At 39.9% G+C, this 20,434-nt stretch overlaps 1 protein-coding gene across 3 annotated transcripts in view; it reads right to left on the bottom strand.

Moving 5' to 3' along the window:
* Window positions 1-20,434, bottom strand: part of DUSP16 (dual specificity phosphatase 16) — a 97,114-nt gene that overhangs the window by 32,179 nt on the left and 44,501 nt on the right. For all 3 annotated transcript variants that reach the window (XM_023554406.2, XM_003405655.4, XM_023554413.2), the window contains 2 exons: window positions 17,851-18,443; window positions 16,848-16,986 (listed from right to left, as the gene is read on the bottom strand). In XM_023554406.2, coding sequence (XP_023410174.1) covers window positions 16,848-16,986; window positions 17,851-18,078 — 367 coding nt within the window. In that variant the 5' untranslated portion in view covers window positions 18,079-18,443. The remainder of the gene's footprint in view (window positions 1-16,847; window positions 16,987-17,850; window positions 18,444-20,434) is intronic.

Genomic DNA, 20,434 nt, shown 5'->3' with positions numbered 1-20,434 from the left:
GCTTTGTTCATTGATCACACATTGATAGTGAAGCTGAAGCTAAGCCTTGAGGACTCTCATGCCATTCTCCACAGGAAAACTGTCAGAGGGAATACAATTCTGATTCTATGATCATAAACTGGCCAGTCAGCCTGTGCTACTCAAGGTCCAGCTCTATCATTAATAAGAACAGTGATCCTAAATCACTTAACTTCAGTGGACCTCAAAAGTGCAAATGTGGCACTAGAAAATTCTAAGACAGAGAACAGAAATAAATGAGACAGACCACTGTTTACCATCAAAACAAAAAGGAAGCAAAGAAAAAACACAAAACAATGACACATAATAAAACAAAATGAAACCGTTTTTTAGAAATCTGTTCAACTAATACCCAGCACAAAGCCAGAACAGCTTTAAAATATCTAACAAGTTTGGCTGAAATGACAGCATTCATTTCTGTGCTCAGTCTGGCTTAAAATGTCCCAAAATATGGCTCCCGACACTTCCAGAAATCACTACCACAGCCAAAGAGTACATTTTCCCTGATCTTTATCTATGACAATGTTTCACTCTGTTGACATCCTCCTTCATTGACAGTTTTTCCATTCAATGACCTTTCATTCATTGTTGTACTCTAGTGACCCCAGTCTCATTTCTTTAATTAATAACAGATGAGACACTGCCTGCTTCCCTGAACCCTTTAAAAACTATGTGTGGCCTCACCAGCAACTCAGTTTCGAAATACGTCTTTAATGTCCCTCTTCCTTTGCTGGGATCTCTTACAAAATGGAGCTACGTGAGAAAAGTACAATTCATTTATGCAAGATAAAGAATAATCTTATCTGCCCTTGTCATAACTCTGTTGTTTCACAGACTCCAAGTTAGAGCCCATTACAAGAAGACATAACAATCAGTTCATTATCCTTTGTTTACTGTGAAAAGCAGTACTGAAAAACCGATAAGCTTTTTCAAAAAGTTTAAAAGAAATTTTTTAAAGTTGTTCAAGGATTTGACTCACCGTCCAACCTTGCTAAGTTTCTTCTATCCCTCGATTTTATGCTGATTATGGAAATGCAGAAAATAGAAAGTAGTAGTAACCTACGTGTGCTTCCCTAACATAGACCTGAATCTAAGAACAGTTGTATCAGTTATTCCCCCTTACAGGAAAAGTATTTCTGTTTAGGAAAAAGACACACATACGGAGTCAACTGGCCTGTAGAAAAAAGGGAATGGGGAGCAGGCAGGCTGACACATACCTTGAACCTTTAACCCCTACAGAAGTTGGATGGACAGACTGGCAGACTGCAGTGCTAAAATCCATGTTTCTGTTTGTTAGTCTTCCACAAATCCAACCAAAGAATGCATGTTTATACATAAAAACATATATATCACTTTAGATAGAGAAAACATGCAGTATAGCTTCAAAGGCATTTAAAATTTATATATCACTTTATTCTAATTCTGTCAAGAAATACTTCTTCCTTTAAGAGCACCTCCTTTACAATTCCAATCATAAATCCATTTTCTATAAAAGCCAATGTGAGCCACCATTCCATTTCTGGGGGGAAATATCTGTCAAGTAAAATAAAATATTGTTTAACAACTTGCCTTAGTTATCTAATGCTGCTGTCACAGAAATACCACAAGGGGATGGCTTTAACAAACAGAAACTTATTCTCAGTTTAGAAGGCTGGAAGTCCAAATTCAGGACACCAGCTCTAGGGGAAGGCTTTTTCTGTCGGCTCTAGGGGAAAGTCCTTGTCTCCTTTCAACATCTGTGGGCCCAGCGTTCCTTGGCGATCTCCATGAGTCTTGGCATCAACCTTCCCCTGGGTCTAGGGGGTTCTCAGCATGAGTCCAAAGGAAGCACTCTACTCCTGGCTCCTCTTTCTTGGTGGTATGACGTCCTTCTCCTCTTTGTTTACTTCTCTCTCCTTTATCTCTTGTAAGACAAAAGGTGTGACTCAAGCAAGGGTGTTACTTGAGTAAGGATGCAACTTGAGTAAGGGAGTGGTACGACTCAAGATACACCCCGCCATAATCCCACCTCACAGAGGTTTTAAGATTCACAACTCATAAAACGAAGGATTGTTGTTGTTGTTAGGTGCTGTGGAGTTGGTTCCAATTCATAGCGACCCTATGTACAACACAATGAAACACTGCCTGGTCCTGCACTATCCTCACAATCGTTGCTATGCTGGAGTCCACTGTTGGCGCCACTGTGCCAATCCATCTCGTTAAGTGTCTTCCTCTTTTTTGCTGACTCTCTACCTTACCAAGCGTGATGTCCCTCTCCAGAGACTGGTCCCTTCTGATAACATGTTTGAAGTATGTAAGATGAAGTCTCGGCATCCTGGCTTCCATGGAGCACTCTGGCTGTACTTTTTCGAAGACAGACTTACTCATTCTTCTGGCAGTTCGTGGTATATATTCAGTATTTTTCACCAGCACCATAATTTAAATAAGTCAATTCTTCTTTGGTCTTCCTTATTCATAGTCCAGCTTTCACATGCATATGAGGTGATTGAAAATATCATGCCTTGCACCAGGTGCACCTTAGTCCTCAAAGTGACATCTTTGTTTTTCAACACTTTAAAGAGGTCTTTTGCAGCAGATCTGCCCAATGCAATACATCATTTGATTTATTACTATTTCCATGGGTGCTGATTGTGGATCCAAGTAAAATGAAATCCTTGACAACTGAATATTTTCTCCATTTATCACAGTGTTGCTTATTGGTTCAGTTGTGAGGATTTCTGGAGGATAGTTACATATCACAAAATGGAGGATAATTACATCAGATCGCAAAATGGAGGACAGTTACACACCCTGGCGGCACAGTGCTTAAGAGCTACGGCTGCTAACCAAAAAGGTCAGCAGTCCAAATCCATCAGCTGCTCCTTGGAAACCATATGGTGCATTTCTACTCTGTCCTGTAGGGTCACTATGAGTCAGAATTGACTTGACGGCAATGAATTTTTGATTTTTTGGCTAACTAGGAAGCATGGACCAGCAAAGTTCACATGTATTTTTAAGGAATACAATCCAATCCCTGACACAACTCTACTAACCAATTCCAATTAGTCATTCATTTCTCTTCCTAGGAATAACTTGCAACCAGTTATTTATCACAGTGTTCTTTCTTAAAATAATAGGATATTTACATAATAAAAGCAGTACTTCACTACAACTTAAATGACATTCTTAAATTTTTTTTAAGTCCAAATTCTAAAAATGGATACTTATCTTTTAGTCAAACTACAGATAAATGCTAATTCCATTACTTTAAAGATGGTTCCCCACAAAGACAGACAGAGGACTTTTCCACTTAGGAGTCAGATCAAATAGATAGGAAGTCATTAGAGATTTATCAACTGACAGAGCTGCCTAAAGTGGGAAGGTAGAATTAAAGACAACTCTCCCTACTCTGCCCATATTGTGAATGAAGTCCATGGCTATCTACAGAAACGATATTGATACAAAGCCCTAATTTATGGAAGGCATTTTCTTCTAAAAGGTAACGTGTAAATTTAGGTTTGATAAATTAAATCACTTACACATAGTTTATATAGTTTCATGTAGTTCATACAGTTTTTTAATATAGTTCTCATGTAGTTTAATCCTTTTGTAAAACAAGACTTTTTGTGATATAATGCAACCCCTTCATTTACTTAAAAATGTATATAAAGGATTTGAGTATACCTGTACCTATAAAGAACAGTTCCCTTATTCTCCATATTGAAAATAAAATCTGTTGCTTTACTCTTACACAAAGGAGACAGCCTAAATGTTAAAAATTGAAAGTACTCAAAACATGTATTTCACAATAAAGTATTTTAATTGCTCTTGAGGATAATTCTTTTATGCTTTAGTCTGAAGTGACTGGGTTGCAGCATAAGCATAGGCCAAGAGGAAGTGAACAGATAGGGATTTTTCTTTGGAGACCCTTCAGGAAGCCTGCAAGTGACCTACATCTCATAAAACTTGTCTTATAAATTATCTTGTTTCCTAAGTCTCCAAAAAAAGCTCGCTCTATATAAAACAACTGTATCACCTGGCACAGTCAGGAAGTAGGAAGTTCTATCTAATCTAATTCTGGGATTAACACAATGATCACGTGTGCAAATGAATTAAGAACTTTCAAAGTACTAGGATACAAATCACTAAATACTAAAATAATGCAAATGGTAATTTAATTTCTTCGATTCAGTATGTGTTATTACATTATTACTCTAATTACCTTATTATTCCTCAGGTTAACATTATCTAGATCAATTCAATTGGCAAAATCCAGAAGTAGTATTTAAGAAAGAGCTCTCAGAAGATGTAGGGTGACAGCTATTTTACTTTTACCAATCTTTCAAACTGGCAATACATAACCATACCCAGAAACTCCTCCTCTTAAAACACACACACAGTCAGGACTCTTAGTAAGTGTCCTCAAACAAACATTGTTCTAAAGAATGCAACCATAATAACCAAAAGGAATATGGCCCGAATCTACCAGCCGGCTGAGTAAAATTAACAAGCTCTGTGAGTGGTAGCCAGATTCAGAGAGGCAACCCTGACTGGCCCACTGGTGACTCTGAGATATGAAGACAATTGTCAAGCAAACAGTATCCTGGGACTTCCTGAGAAGGAAAGATTTAGAAGGACTCAACTTCCATCAACATGAAAAGAAGTTATTAAAGAGATCTCATTTGCTCCTTTTCAGCTGACAACGAAAGATTTCCAAGCCTGTATTTTTAAGCTTGATGTCCCAAACTCCAATTTAATATTTTCAACCCCCTTTTGGCCATTTTCACTTGAAAGACCTATTGACAGTTTTAAAATACATTCAAAGCCAAAATCTCCTTGTTTTTCACTGGCATCCCTGTTCACATTAGCAGCATCCTCCGGGTCATCTCAACAACGTTCAGTTGATACACTACCACAATGGTTTTTCCTCCATCATGTCTCTTCTATTTGACCCAGCCTTTCCATTCTCCTGCCACCACCCTAGTGCAGGACCTCTGCAGCTCATGCTTAAATAAATTCAGTAACAGCTCTCTCTGGCCCATTTGTCCTTTTTTCCATCCCTTTTCCACCCTGCTGCCAGATTAAGCATTCTCAAAAAAAGTTTTTGATGTCATTCTCTGCTCCCAAATATCCACCAAATAAAATCCAAAGTTCTTTGCTGTTGTTGTTAGTTGGCCTTCAGTCTATCCCAACTCATGGTGACCCCACGCACAATGGAACAAAACACTGCCTGGTCCTGTGCCATCCCCACAATTGGTTGCAGATCAGACTATTGTGATCCACAGGATTTCCAATGGCCAGTTTTCAGAAATAGATCGTCAGGCCTTTCTTCTTAATCCGTCTTAATCCAGAAGCGCCACTGGAACCTGTTCAGCATCATTGCAACACACAGGTCTCCTCTGACAGACAGGTAGTGGCTGTGCATGAGGTGTACTGGCCAGGAATCAAACCCAGGTCTCTCGCATGCAATGCCTCCCCAAGTTCTTTTTTTTTCTGTCTCCTGAAGTTCTTCGACAGTTAAGACTCTTCACAATTCAGTCCTAACCTGCTGTCCAACCTAATTTCCCCTACCTACCACCCTACCGGTACTCAAGCATATTGGTCTTCTTATTGTTTTTCTAACACACCTTGTACTTTCCCACCTCTGGGCCTTTACTACTTACTTGAGTCCTTCCAAACTATTTCACATTTCCTTCCAAACCGCAAACACAAGTTACACTTCTTCTACAGCAGTGTATATTCCAAAATTTTTTGACCATGACCAACAAAATACATTTTATAGCAAAACCCTCTGAATACCTACACATACCACTGAAACAGAAGTTTCACAATATGTGAGATGCTCTCTGGTGGATTCAGTTCTATTCTGCTGCATTGAAAAAAAAAACCTTCCCTGACCAGCATAACTAGATATGGTCTTACCAACTTAGAACTTCTATAAAACACCGATCCTTTGGCAGTAAGCATCTACCATTGCCTTGATAACTGTAGATTATCTTTGTGTGCATGTGCTGTGGCAGTCTTATTTCTCCAGCTATAACACACCGTGAACTGATGGTGGATAAGAATTATGTCTTTTATTCCTTTGTAATCCCTCTCAGCGTTTAGCACAGTGCCTGGCACGTAATTTGAATTCAATAAATGTTTATTAAATCCTTCCTTGTTACAATGAAGAGTGTTGATGGACATAAGTCTTGTATATTTTTGGAGTTCAAAAGGATTTCCTGAATCCATGCAAAGCCAAAAGTTATGTTGGTATGGGTGGGGGCACATGCCAGCTTCCTATTCCTAGACCACAATGCCCCAGAAGATTTTCAGGGTGAAAGAGGAGGCACAGGGCAAGAAAACATTTTCCTGCTATTAAAAGAAGAAAGGTAGACTTGGTGAATACCGCCTGGTCATCCAAGAGCAGCACTAAATCCTCACTGTGCTTCTGCCATACCCAAGGGAGTTTACACGAGAGGAGGAGAAAACAACTTCTCTGATACCCATACACGGTCTGGAGAGTCCAGTTAACACCTCCATAGCTCAGGGAATCAGGGGCACATTCGTTAGGAAACCAATTAGACACCTACTATATTAAACCCTGTCTTAGGCTGAGTTCTCCAGAGAAGCAAAACCAGTAAAGCATATAAATATATATAGAGACGTATTTATATCAAGGAAATAAATGGCTCACACGGTTACAGAGGCTGGAATGTCTCAAGTCTGTGGGTCACAATAGAGGTTTCTCCTGGTTCACATAGCTGCAGGGGCTGGCAAACGCAAGGTCGGCAGGTCAGAGAGCAGGGCTCTTGCTCACAGGCTGCAGAGATCAATGAATCCCAAGATCGGCAGGGAAGACCACAGGTAAGCTGCTAACTCAAGTCCCAAGAACTAGGGGGTCAGGAGAAAAGCAGCCAGCTGCAGGAGCCAGCACGAGCAAAAAGCCCCCAAGCCTTGCCAGAATGTCTGCTTATATTCAATGCAGGTCACACGCCCAAGGAAACTCCCTTTCAACTGACTGGCTACTCACAGCAGATCCCATCATGGGGGTGATCACATATCAGATCTCAACGGGGAAGTGATCACAATATTATACGACTGCCAAAACACTGAGAATCACGGCCCAGCCAATCTTAACCATCACATAGCCCAATCAGGATAAAGTAACTGCCAGGTGTGTCTATAGTGATCATCAAAGGGCACAACAAAATGGGATTATCAATCGTTGGTAACCCTGAGTCAGGAGGAAAATGTAACCCAAGTTTGGTTTCTGGAGAATGACTATTAAGAATCAGATGTGAGTCATTTGTAAACTGTCTGTGAATCACCACACATTTCTCAGGCCTTTCTATGTGAAGCTCAAAGCTTTTTACTCTATCCTGTAGCTGGCTCTCCCACAAGACCACCTTTGTATAGTCCACTGTATTAACAGTCCTCCTCTTTGGCCAAAGAGACTTCATGGAGTAGTGAGGAAGAAAGACATACCTGTTCAGTCAACCAAACAATACTAGAGACTACTGGAATTCACGTTCATTCAAAAAATAACATTTAAAGAACATCTACTGTGAGCTGGACACAGTGCCAGGTAATGGGAACACATGGTGACAGGACAGAGGCCCTGTCTGCATGGAGTTGACATTTTTATGGGACAAACTTTAACCAAATAATTAGACAAATAATTAACTAATTGCAGTAGGTGGTCAAAGAAGAGGTGGGTGCTATACAAGTGCGTATTAGAGAGAAAACCAACTAAGCCTGGTAGCTAGGGAAGGCTTAACAACTGCATCGAATTCAGCAGGAGGACACCCAGGTGAGAAGGGAAGAAGAGGGGACCCCAAGGCAGAGGACAAAGTCCCCCTGGAGGCCAAGAGAGCATGACACTGTAGGTTTTGGGGAACTGAGATAAGGCCGAAAGAGCTGAAATTCTTAAAATGGCACTAGATGAAGTTAGAGAGGTGGGCAGGAGCCAGTCACTGCAGGGCCTCGTGAGTCAGTTAAGGAGTTTGGAATTTATCCTAAGAGCACTGACGCACTTTAAACTAGGGAGTGATATAATCTGGATTACATTAAAAAATATAACTGTGGCTACAGTGTGAGCAATGAATTGGAGGATAGCATGAGAGAGGATCTGAGATCAGCTAAAGGCTGCTGGACCCATCTGAGGGAGAGATGACAATGCTTGATTTAGCTGGTAGCAGAAGAGAAGAACAGACAAATCTGAGAGGCCAGGAGAAAGACCTGGTAATTGAGGGATGACTGGCATTGCAGCCAGATCTCCAATGGCTCACAATAGCCACCACAGTCAAGGTCAAATTCATCTTTCTGGTTTAAACGACTTGCACAATTTGATCTCATTCCCTCTCGGCTCTTATTTCCCATTCCTAATTCCCTTCATTCACACACAAAAAAAATCCAGTCTGGTCTCCTCACTGCCCCCAAAATCTATGTTCATTTCTGTCATTTTTATTCACATTTCTTCTCCTAGTTAGACTGCCAACGACCCTCCCCACTCAAATCTTACTCATCCTTCAAGGTTTCCTTAAAATTCCATTTCTGTATTCAAGTCTTCTGTAACTTCTCTAGGCTATACTGAGTCATCCCTTATCACTGTATCACAGAGTTTAGCACATATCATGTGCTTCTCCTTGTTTCATCCACTATAGGCATGTAACTTTAAGGTTCTCAAGGGCAGGGCCAACTTATACTTTTAGAGTACCCCCAGCCGGCCAGAGCCCAGCCCAGGGCCCAAGCACGGAAGTGCCCATTACACACTGAGAGGCTGACTGAAAAAGCTGAAGAATTCACCTGGACCTGGCATTTCTCCAGAAGACACAAATGGGGTAAGGGAAGACTGATGTCACCGCTGTCATCTATGGTGCTCTTGTTTGGCTTGTATAGACTATCAGGATCAAGAACTGAGGGACTACCTTTAGTCTGCCCAAGTTTTAAAAAAGACATAGCCTCAGGCATCGTATCTTAGGCACTGGGTGATGGGAAGTGACATAAACCGGCTTACCACGTTGGGAGGCAGCAACTGGAGAAAAGATGATCCAGTTTGGATAATCTCATACCAACTGAGGCTTGGAAGCCCAGCCACCAAATACATGGCAACCAGGGGGTAAAACAGTACCTATTTTTAGTCTATTTTCAGTGACGATAGCTTTTTAGACAAAAGAATACCCAATGCGCCTGGAGTAACTGTAATACTTTACTGAAATCCATTAGTTTTCATCTCTTTTACCCAATACTACAGGATTTTAAATGGGATGATTGAAGATTTCCCTTCTTTAGACAAAAGAATAGCAGAAATGCCAAGCTGGATAACAGAACTGATAACAACAATATTACAGGCAGCAAAAACTGCAACCAGGAAGATCAAGGTTCTACTACACTTTCATTAAAAACCAAAGAAACCAAACCCGTTGTACTCGAGTCAATTTCGACTCCATAGCAACCCTATAGAACAGAGAAGAACTGCCCCACAGGTTTTCCAAGGAGTGGCTGGCGGATTCAAACTGTTGACCTTTTGGTTAGCAGCCGAGCTCTTAACCACTGGAGCACCAGGGTTCCAATGTTTATAAAAGCCCTTAGCAAAGCACCTAGAACATAATATGTGCTTAATAACTGCTACCTTTTTTTTTTTTATCATTATCCAGAGGTGTACCTCAGCATAGAACAGAGTAGTAAGACTTTTTACCTGACGATCCCCGATATAATCATTTAATGCTTTTAATTTTTTTATATATGCTGTATTTTTATAAAGCAGCAGTGATGGCACAGTAGTTAAGCACTCAGCTGCTAACCAAATATTGGCGATCTGAACCAACCAGCAGTTCTGCCGGAGAAAGATGTGGTATTTTGCTTCTGTGGATTTACAACCTTGGAAACCCTATGTATGGGTAGTTCCACTCTGTCCTATAGGGTCACTGTGAGTTGGAATTGACTTTATGACAACAAGTTTATAGTTTTATAGGCTGCTTCATTCCCTAAAATATGAAGTAAGACTATGACTCTGATATCCACAAAGAGACTGAGAAAGCTTTCAGAATAAACCTGATTTGAAATGAGTACCCTTGATTCCCAATCCGGACTCCTGAAGAAATTCCAGAAGACTCTGGAAATTCTTGTGATGTGGGCCTTGGGCTAAGTGTTCCCGGTAGAACACTGAGAACTTGGAGGAGTCACTCAACTGCTACTTTGTAAATGAAAGGACTGAACTCTATGATTCATTTATGGCTCTTTGCTGTAGGGTTATCCTGTGCCTCATCACAGCATAGAAATGAGTGCTACAGAACTAATAAACTATTGTAGATCCCTTTTGCTTTTACTCAGAACTGTAATAATGGGAATAAAGAAAGAAATAATGAAACAGTATTTTTCATCTGTCAGTTGATCTTTATTTCCACGAAACAAACCAATTTATTCTCTTTTCTGTACATAGACATGAAAGTCCAAATTCAGTAATGTTTCACCCTATTATTTATTTCCAATCTGGCACTCTTAGAAATATAATAGACAAGGGCAAGTAGAATGAAGTGATACACAGTGAATAAGTAAAGGCCAAGAAACAAGTTTATTTTTTAAAGAGATCTAGTTTTCTGAAGGTTAAGAAGACCAAAAAAAGTTGATCCATAAGTCAATGTTACCAACTGGCTAGCTTGTTAATTCATAATAACAGCCCAACCAAACCAAAGCCATTGCGATAGAGTTGGTTTCAACTCATAGCAATCCTATAGGACAGAGTGGAACTGCCTCATAGCGTTTCTAAGGCTGTAATCTCTATGGAAGTAGACTGGCCACATCTTTCTCCTGCGGAGCAGCTGGGTGGTTCGAACTACCGACCTTTCAGTTGGCAGTTGAGCACTTAACCACTGCACCGCCAGGGCTCCTCATAATGATAATACTTTAAAAAAAAAAAAAAAAGGACTACTGGTATAGAGATTCCACATGCATTATCCAATATGACCCTTACAACTCAGCAAGAGTTATTATTATCCTTTTTTAAGAGCTGAAGAAAACTAAGGTAATTCAGGTTAAGTGACTTATCCAAAGTCACCCAGCCAGTGAGTGAGACACAAAACATAGGCTACAGTTTTGGATTCTAGTCCACTGTTCTTTCCAGCTTAACCTGATGACTGCCTCAATGCAGATGATAGACCACCTAAGGAATGGGTGCCCGGGATGGCACTGACATGCCGCTGAAAGCTCCGAAGAACACGGATCCTGCGTTGAGGGCATTCTTTAACACTTGAACCTAGCTAGTTTTCCCTCCTGCTCTCTTATCTGGTGGTACAATGGTTAAGCACTTGACTACTCATCAGGAGGTTGGCAGTTCACACCCATCCAGTGGCTCTGTGGGAAAAAGGCCTGGCAATCTGCCTCTATAAAGACTATAGCCAACAAAACTCTATGGGGCAGTTTTACTCTGTCACATGGGGTGGCTATGAGATAAAAATTAACTCAATAGTACCCAATAACAACAGCTCTCTTTTCTAATCCTTTTCTTCCCCCCTGCCCCCCCCCTTTTTTTAATTCTTCCATTACTTCAAGTTTAGCAATAGCATCCAACAGTATTATCAAACCCTAAAAATGGTTCTAATTTTGGGTTCTCCCAATCCCCTACTCTCCCCTACCACTCAGTCTTAAATTTTACTTCTGTAGGGCAAAGAGCAGGGACAAACCCTAGCCATGGTACAGGGCAGGGCTGCTACCTCTCTCTTGCTCTAGTCTTCTCCTGTAATTTCTATTCTAGATTATGTATTTATTGTTCATTACCACTCCACATTTGTGGCTTTCTACTGGAAGTTCAAAATACAATTTATTCTCTTTGTTCATATTTTTCTATAATTTTAATTCTTTTTATGTATTTAAAATAATGACAAACACGTCTCTGAAAAAATTTCAATACAGTTGGATTCAATTCAAATTATTAACAATCCATACTCTTTTCCAGCGAAAAAGGAATTACAGCATTTCTCTCTTACAAAAGCCCGCCTGAAATGACCTCAATTCACATGGATCCAAGGATTTGTATCTTCCTATGAGTGGAGCTGGGTTTCTAGAGCTTTCAGCTTTTCTTTATCAAAGTTCTATATTTAAAGACCACGCTAAATTAGCATTGTTTAATTGAAGCAGTATTTTTATTAGATTTTAGTATCATGTTTAAATCTATTTAAATGGATGCAAACATTTTGATATTTAATACTTTTGCAACCGTAGCTATGTTTGCTCTATCTGCACAAATAAACTTTGCGAAGCACTTATTTTAACACATTCCCAAATTTTCTCTACACTTTCAGGTTATCTCATCACTGTTTAATACAATTCATTTATATTCTAAATTAATAAAAGAAATTCTATGACATATAAATGGTATAAAACCTACATGTAAACTAATCTACATATATTTATTGAAAACTTAAGAAGTAGTAAGCCTTGTGAAGAAAGAACACAAAGATAAACAAGACACAGTGTTCAGCCTTGAAGAAGAGAATCCAATAGGGCAGTTAAGGCCAACAAATGAAAAAGACAAATAATAATATAACATTTAAATAAGATTTTAAGATAGTAATGAAAGACCTGTAACAGAATAGCAGATGACTATTAAAGTAATCATTTTCTTAAGAATACTGACTGGGCTTAGAAAAAGGAAAGGTTTGTCAGACAGGGGTCAAGGTTGCTGGCGAGTCAGCCCACAGATGTGGCCAGCAAAGGCAGAGTCCATTGCAGGGTCGGAAGGCTGAGAATCAGGTCTCACTGATCATCTGAAGTCAAAGTAAAGAGAAAGAATCCTCTTCATTTGGTAGAACCTGAAGTTTACTGGCTAGCCCCATTCCAAAGAAGGACTGTTCCATATTAAAGAAATAAGCCCACTGCATTCCAATATGTTGTGGTTGTTAGGTACTACCAAGTACTCATAGCAACGCCACCTACAACAGAATGGAACACCGCCCAGTCCTGTGCCATATTCACAATCCTTGCTATGCTTGAGCCCACTGTTGAAGCCACTGTGTTAATCCATCTCATTGAGGGTCTTCATCTTTTTTGAAGACCCTCTGCATCACCAAGTATGATGTCCTTCTCCAGAGACTTCTCCCTCCTGATAACATGTCCAAAGTACCTAAGATGAAGTCTCGCCATCCTCCCTTCTAAGAAGCAATCTGGCTGTACTTCTTCCAAGACAGATTTGTTTGTTCTTCTGGCAGTCCCCAGTAAATTCCACAGTCTTTACCAACACTGTAATTCAATGGCCTCAATTTTTCATTCTTCCTTATTCATAGTCCAGCTTTTGCATACATATGTGGCAACTGAAAATACCATGGCTTGGGTCAGGCAAACCTTAGTCCTCCAAGTGACATCTTTGCTTTTTAACACTTTAAAGATGTCTTTTGCAGCAGATTTTCCCAATATTATATGTTGTTTGATTTCTTGACTGTTGCCTCCATGGGCGTTAATTGTGAATTCAAGTAAAATGAAATCCTTGACAACTTCAATCTTTTCTCCGTTTATCATGTTATTTATTGATTCAGCTATGAGGATTTTTGTTTTATATTGAGATGCAATACATACTGAAGTCTTTATCTTCATCAGTAAGTGTTTCAAGTCCTCTTCACCATCCGCAAGCAAGGTTTTATCTTCCGCATATTACAGGTTGTTAACGAGTCTTCCTCCAATCCTGATACAGCATTCTTCTTCATATTGTGCAGCTTCTCAGTTTATCTGCTTAGCATACACATTGAATATGTATGCTGAAATGATAAAACACTGATGCACATCCTTCCTGATTTTAAACCAGGCAGTATCCCTCTGTTCTGTTCAAACGACTGCCATTTGGTCTTCATGAACACAATTAAATGTTCTGGAATTCCCGTTCTTTGCAATGTTATCCGTTAATTTGTTATGATCCACACAGTGAAATGCCTTTGCATTTCAATATGGCTTTCTCAAATCCTATCCCCTTCCTTGAATAATCCTTCATTTTTATGTCCTTATAACTAGGTCTTCCATATAAGTTTGGGTCTCTCTTGTGAGAAGGAAAATAGCTTACTAGGAGGCTGCTATCAGCTTCTGGGGAGGGGTTCTCTTGTTTCCCTTTTTCAACATTATTCTCAGGGAGAATGTGGGTGGAATTTGGGCCATAGTTCTTCACGTCCATATCTAATGACCCTAAAAACTACCTGATGCTTTCTTCCTGAAAAAATGTCAGGGTAGCTGAAAGAGCTAGAATGAAGCAGAAATTACTCCAAGAAACCACATTATTGCCTTTCTAGTATCGTATCAGCATATCCCAACATCCCAACAAGGCTGACAAACATCTCTAACTGCAGAAAACAAGACGGGCAGTCTGTACTGAAAATAGTCTCCAATGACCTTGTAATTTCCTGTAACACCTGTGAGAAGCTAGTGTGCTTTTCCATGGGTCAGTCATTTCCCTGCAAGCAATATACTTAAGAAACATATGTCAAAACATCCTTCTATCCCACATCCCTGACATGTCCTCTGAGTATCTGGACCTTGGCAAAGAAGCAGGCTACCTACAACTTACCTTCCCCAGCACTTAGCCCAATTTTCTGTCTACTTTGAGGAACAGACTCACTGACCAATGGAATTTCCTATTGGTCAGAGGCTTTCAGATGGTAGGGGAGGCTTTCAGCCAGAGAGAACTGTCTTAGATCTCAGAAAGAGCTCTGGCTGCTCAGAAACTCCCAAACAAGTCAATCCAGACCCTGGGGCCAGAACCTAAGCTAAAAGAAACATAGGATTCTAATGATATGGATAGGGACATGGTGCCATCTATACATTTACTGTAGCACGTGGTGCTGCTGCAGTGGACTTTCATTTAGGCCCAGGAAACATTTCTCTGAAGTGGGGATGTCAGAGTATTCTGGTTTTGTGTGTCAAACCCAGTATCCCTAGGGGTTGATCCAGCTGATCAGAATAAGTTTGAGTCCTGTTTGTTCTTACTGCCCAATGAGTAGCCCCCTCTCAAGGCTACATGATTGATAAGAACTTCCCCAGCTGACAAAGGAGCGCTCTCTTATAAAGGAGGTATGCTGCTGTTGCGTTGATTCCTACTCACAGTGACCCTTTAAGACGTAGGAGAACTGCCCCGTAGGGTTTCCTAGGCTATAATCTTTATGGGGGTAGATCACCAGGTTTTTCTCCTGTGGAGCCCACAGGTGGGTTCAGACCACTGCCCTTTCAGTTAACAGCTGAGCGCTTAGCCATTGCACCACCAGTAGTTAAAACATCTCTGCTAGAAACTTCAAATCAGCTCATTCCTCCAAGAGGATTCCTGCTTGCCTAAGCTGTTAAGTCACAGCCGCATAGGGAAAAAGCATCTCAAACAAGAGTGGGGTGGGATAACCACTTTGCTAGGAAGCACATCTCGGTGTACTTTGTTTAATGAGAACCCTGATCTCAGTAATAGGATTCCAAGGTAAAGCGCCTCACAGTGGTTACAAGTATGAAGTAAGCTTCTAAACTCATTCAATTAGGTTAGTGGACCTCTAACAGCAACGGGTGTTATATTTAGTGCAGTTATACTCTCAGTAAAATAATGTGCCTTCATAACTCAGTATCAGCAGAGACAGAACCTATTATTATAATTCTCAGTTATGGAATTCTAAAAACTACATTCCAAGATGAGCAGTCGTCTCGTAAGGATACTGATGAAAACATCACACAGAAAGAAACACTGCTGTGGCTATAGATGACGTGAAAGTAGCTGGAGACCATCATCTTCTTATAGAATGGGAACAAAACTGATGAGACAACAGGAGACAGTGGAGATCTTATCTAAGCTTGCAGTTTAAGGTGTTAACATACCAACATAGGGCTAATTCTAGTCTCTTACACATGAAATGCTCACACTTCTCACAATGAACTGCCAATCTTGTTCACTGCACCATCCTTGAAACAAATTATTAAAGGTGTCAAAATGACAATATCCATCAATGGTTTGCTTTTCTTAGGATTGCACTTCGAAAAGCACTCTCGTCCATCACTCCAGCAGAATCTGCCTCACACAGGAGCTTTGTGTTAAAGGTCACTCTGCGTTGTCAAACTGTGTTCACTGCTCTGTGAGCCACTGTAAGTGAAAGAACTTTAGTAACGCCTGCAAAACAGGGAGAAGCAAAGGATGAAAACTCCACTCTGGAGTTCCATGAGATGGAACTCCCACAACACTCTCCGGCCCTTAAGGGTAAATATAAAATATTTAGTACTTTCCATGTACTTTATAAAATAATTTAGCTGCTTAACACCTGCAAGTTGAGAAGTTAATTTTTTTATTGTAAAAATAAACAAAAATACTCAAGAGAATAAGTTTTTAAATAGTCCCCCTGATTATTTTAGGAGAAACATTCTACACATTCTCTGTCTTTATTTTATTGTTCATAACATCCAAGAATGGTGACCTTATCTCTGGAGTCCACTTTAATGATAAATGTTTAATAAGAGCTTTGACACTGGTCTGGTTCTTGCTACAGGGGGTGGGAACTAACAGCAGGAGCTGAAACATAGGGCATTTATTAGTGCTGTTAGATCAGAGGTGAATGGCAAAGACCCAGACAGAAGGACTGGCCCTGAGCTATCTATATGGGGACTGTGGCACCTCTAGCTAATAAATACGGTAGGTAGCTAAGTGAACAGGCATTTGACCTAAGTCAAAAATACACTGAAAAATGTGGGAGAATGATAGTACTCAAGTTAAATAGAACAGTTATGTCAATCAAAAACTAGAGAATAAATCATTTTACATAGTAAACACAGATTAGTGATGATCTTTCATACTTGGTGCTCATTGCGAAGTGCTCCTTACTCATACAACATATAGCGCAGTGGGATTCTACCACAAGCCTCACCTGCAAGCAGGTGAACAGAGTTGAAGCTCTTCTCCAGTTTACCCAGAAGTACAGTGAGAAAACAATCTGCAGATAGAGAGGCAACATCTTGGGAGCTTTGATCGTAAACTACAACCTTCTGGCTGCAATCAATATCGACCTGAAATGCAAACATGAGACTGTTAGGAAGAAAAGAAGGTGAGAAAAATAATCCCATAAACCACTGGTTGAGCTGGATCACTCATTTACTGATGCTGAAGTAAATAATTGTTTCCTGTTGTCAGTTAAAAATTTGGATAAGAATGAGAATGAGGTCAACTTATTAAAAAAACCTAGCAAACGAACTGTTTAGACACTTGCAAAAATCAACTTTTAAAAGACAAAACTGATGCTATTTCTGTGTAAATGTGGTTCAAAGCTCCTTGGTTTTAAATCCTTATGATATAAGATGGTAAATCCATAAAATAATAATAATATGCAAGATAAACATAGTAAACCTTGAACTAAAACACTGTAAAAATGTTTCCTATATAAATAAAATTAAAACATGAGTTCATTTTTATTCAGACAAAGAGCCTTATCTATCATGAGGATGACATTCTGATATCCTAGAAGTAACTCTCCGTGAAGATAATATCCTTAAGTCTTGACCAATGGTTTCCCACACACAGAAAGCACCTCTAATACAATTTAATTACTTCCTACTTGCTTTCTAAAGCACCTGCAAAGAACTGTGTGCCTTTCAGTAAATTTACAGATAATACAAAATAATGTGTAAATTAAAACAATTTTGGCAAGGCTTTAATAGGAAAACATAGTTCTTACACAAATTAAAGCAAGATAACCTTCTGTATAGTTTAGAAATATTCTTAAATGTGAAAATAGTTAGTAAATTATTTTGAGGTACTGTGAGGAACCAAAATTTAAAAAGCAACTGAAACTTCCTCAAATGAAGTTTTACTTAAAATCATTTCCCATTCAGTGTGTCCATTTATTTTAAAAAGAAAAAAAAGAAAGCATTTACCTTATATTTTGCTGAATGCTGGATGAGTTCTGTAATTAACACTTTGTCCTGTTGCAACCTGCGCTTCATAAGCTTGGAGCAGTTGATATTAATGGCTTCCAAAATGTGGGATGTATTGTATTCCACAAAAGGCCGGCTATCAATTAGCAGCACTTTTTCCGTTCCACTTTCCAGCAGAGCCACCAACCTCTCAGTAACAATTTGAGTCCCAATCATCTCATGGGCCATGACAACAATAAGTCCTCTTTTCCCACCTCCTTCTTTAATTTGCCACGATGATGTAATGGTGGTATGCTCAAAGACTCAGCCACTCCATTGTACTAAAAATGTATGAGGTCAGGCTGATAGTGACTGGCAAAAGGAGAGTTAAACCCATTTTCAGCAAGAACCCTCCAAGTGAATGTCTCTTTCACTTTCCTGTTGATGGGCTCTCGCAAAGGACTCCTTCCACAAAGCAGCCCCTCACATTTGATTCATGAAGAGATGACTGAAATAACCATTCCACAACAAAAGATCCTTTGGGGCTGCCACTGCATTACATCATTCTTTACCTTTGCTCTCTCACTCCAACAGCTTTATGCTGGACTGAAAGCCTACACGAAGAGAGAAAGACAGAAAACACAGGGTCAAAAAAAGAAGAAAGAGCATCAGATTAGAGAGCACGTATAATTCATAATATTTACTCCATTAATCTAATTCCATACTTGATGCACTCTTTCATTCGAACAAACAAAATGGACAAATAGGTATGACTTCAGAAAAATGTGCTAGCGATAATTCGATTTTATCTCAAAAAGTAAACACTCAAAGACAACAAAACAAGGCATATTTGTGAATCATAATCACCTGGGCCCAGCACTAAATGACTGCAGAATAAAATTTAAAAGGGCTGTCAAAAGCTGCTTGAAATATTATTATCCCAAGTGGTTTTCCTCCATTTTATTTGCTTATTTCTTGTATATAGCATAAACAGCAGCCTAAGACCAGGTAAACAATCTGTGTTAAAATGACAAAAATATTTTCTGATGGCTTGAGAATAGCTGTGACCAGCCAAGTACGCTCACGCATACGGATCTGGGCACAAACAGCATCCCCTTTAAATCGCCCTCAAGGAAGACAGGAGAGGCAGAAAACAGGGGTTCTATAAATTCCAGCTTCCTTTTAAGGAAGAAGCAAGGAACTCTGATGGTACAGTGGTTAAAGTGCTCGGCTGCTAACCACAAGGTCAGCAGTTCAAACCCACAAGCTGCTCCACAGGAGAAAGATATGGCAGTCTGCTTCCATCAAGATTTACTGCCTTGGAAACCCTATGGGGTAGCTATGAGCCAGAATAATCGACTCAATGGCAGTGGGTTTTTTGGGTTAAGGAAGGAGAGGCAGAAACGACTGAGAGCAACTTCCGAGCCAATTGCCGAGGACTTCTGCTGTGGCCAGTCTCCACCAAAACAGTCTCATAGCTATGATCCTTGCTTACCTCTCACTTTCTTATGCCTCATTCTTAAGAGAATCACTTCCAATCTTAGAAAACCTCACATTAACCTGGGACTCCAGACTGGCAACCCAGGCATTTAAAAGAAAAAAAAAAAAAAAAAAACCAGATGTCCTCGAGTCAACTCCAACTCATAATGAATCCATGTATGTACGTCAGAGTAGAACTGTACTCGATAGGGTTTTCAATGGCTGATTTTTTGGAAGTAGATTGCCAGGCCTTTCTTTTGAGGTGGAAACCCTGGCAGCATAGTGGTTAAGTACTACGGCTGCTAACCCAAGGGTCAGCAATTCGAATCCGCCAGATGCTCCTTGGAAACTCTATGGGGCAATTCTACTCTGTCCTATAGGGTCACTATGAGTCGGAATCAACTTGACGGCATTGGGTTTGGCTTGGTTTTTTCTTCTGAGGTACATCTGGTTTGGCTCAAATCTCCAACCTTTTGGTTAGCAGGTGTGCACATTAACTGTTTGCACCACCCAGGGACCCAGACATATAGAAACCTTAATACTGGACCCAGTGCTCCACTGTTCTTGCCAAACTCTCGTGATGACCATTTCCTAATTAATTAACCTTGGTTGGAGCTTTGTGCCCAGAGTTTGGATCTCATCTCCCATCTTCAATACTCTCAGATTCCTATCACCCCCTGACCCATCTCTGCCTATATGAAATCCTCTACTACACAAAAGTCAATGTCCACTATCTGCATTCAACTTTTAGAAGGTAAGCTATTTGATACAAGAGGTTCTACACTGTATTTCTTACCTCTCAGGGATTTACACATAAGATACTCACTTTACACTATTTCAGTAACTAAAATCCTCCTTGTCCCAAAAACAACTTAAGATTCTAAAATTTGATTAACTGACTTTAGATCAGAATGGTAGGGCTCTCAAAAATCGCTGGGTCCAGCTTCCTAATTTATGCTTACAAATGAGAAAGTGAAGCCTGGAGAAGAGAGAACAAGATAAAAAGAGAAGTGGCTTTGCCATTTACTTGTTATATAACTTTTGACAAATCATATAACCTGAACCACCGTTTCCTCATCTATAAAATGTGAATATAATATTGGCCTTGTCTCCTCACTAAGTTTGT

Source organism: Loxodonta africana, chromosome 4, assembly GCF_030014295.1.
Source record: "Loxodonta africana isolate mLoxAfr1 chromosome 4, mLoxAfr1.hap2, whole genome shotgun sequence".
In the NCBI taxonomy this organism is placed as follows: domain Eukaryota; kingdom Metazoa; phylum Chordata; class Mammalia; order Proboscidea; family Elephantidae; genus Loxodonta; species Loxodonta africana.
This window is presented reverse-complemented; position numbering and strand designations above follow the sequence as displayed.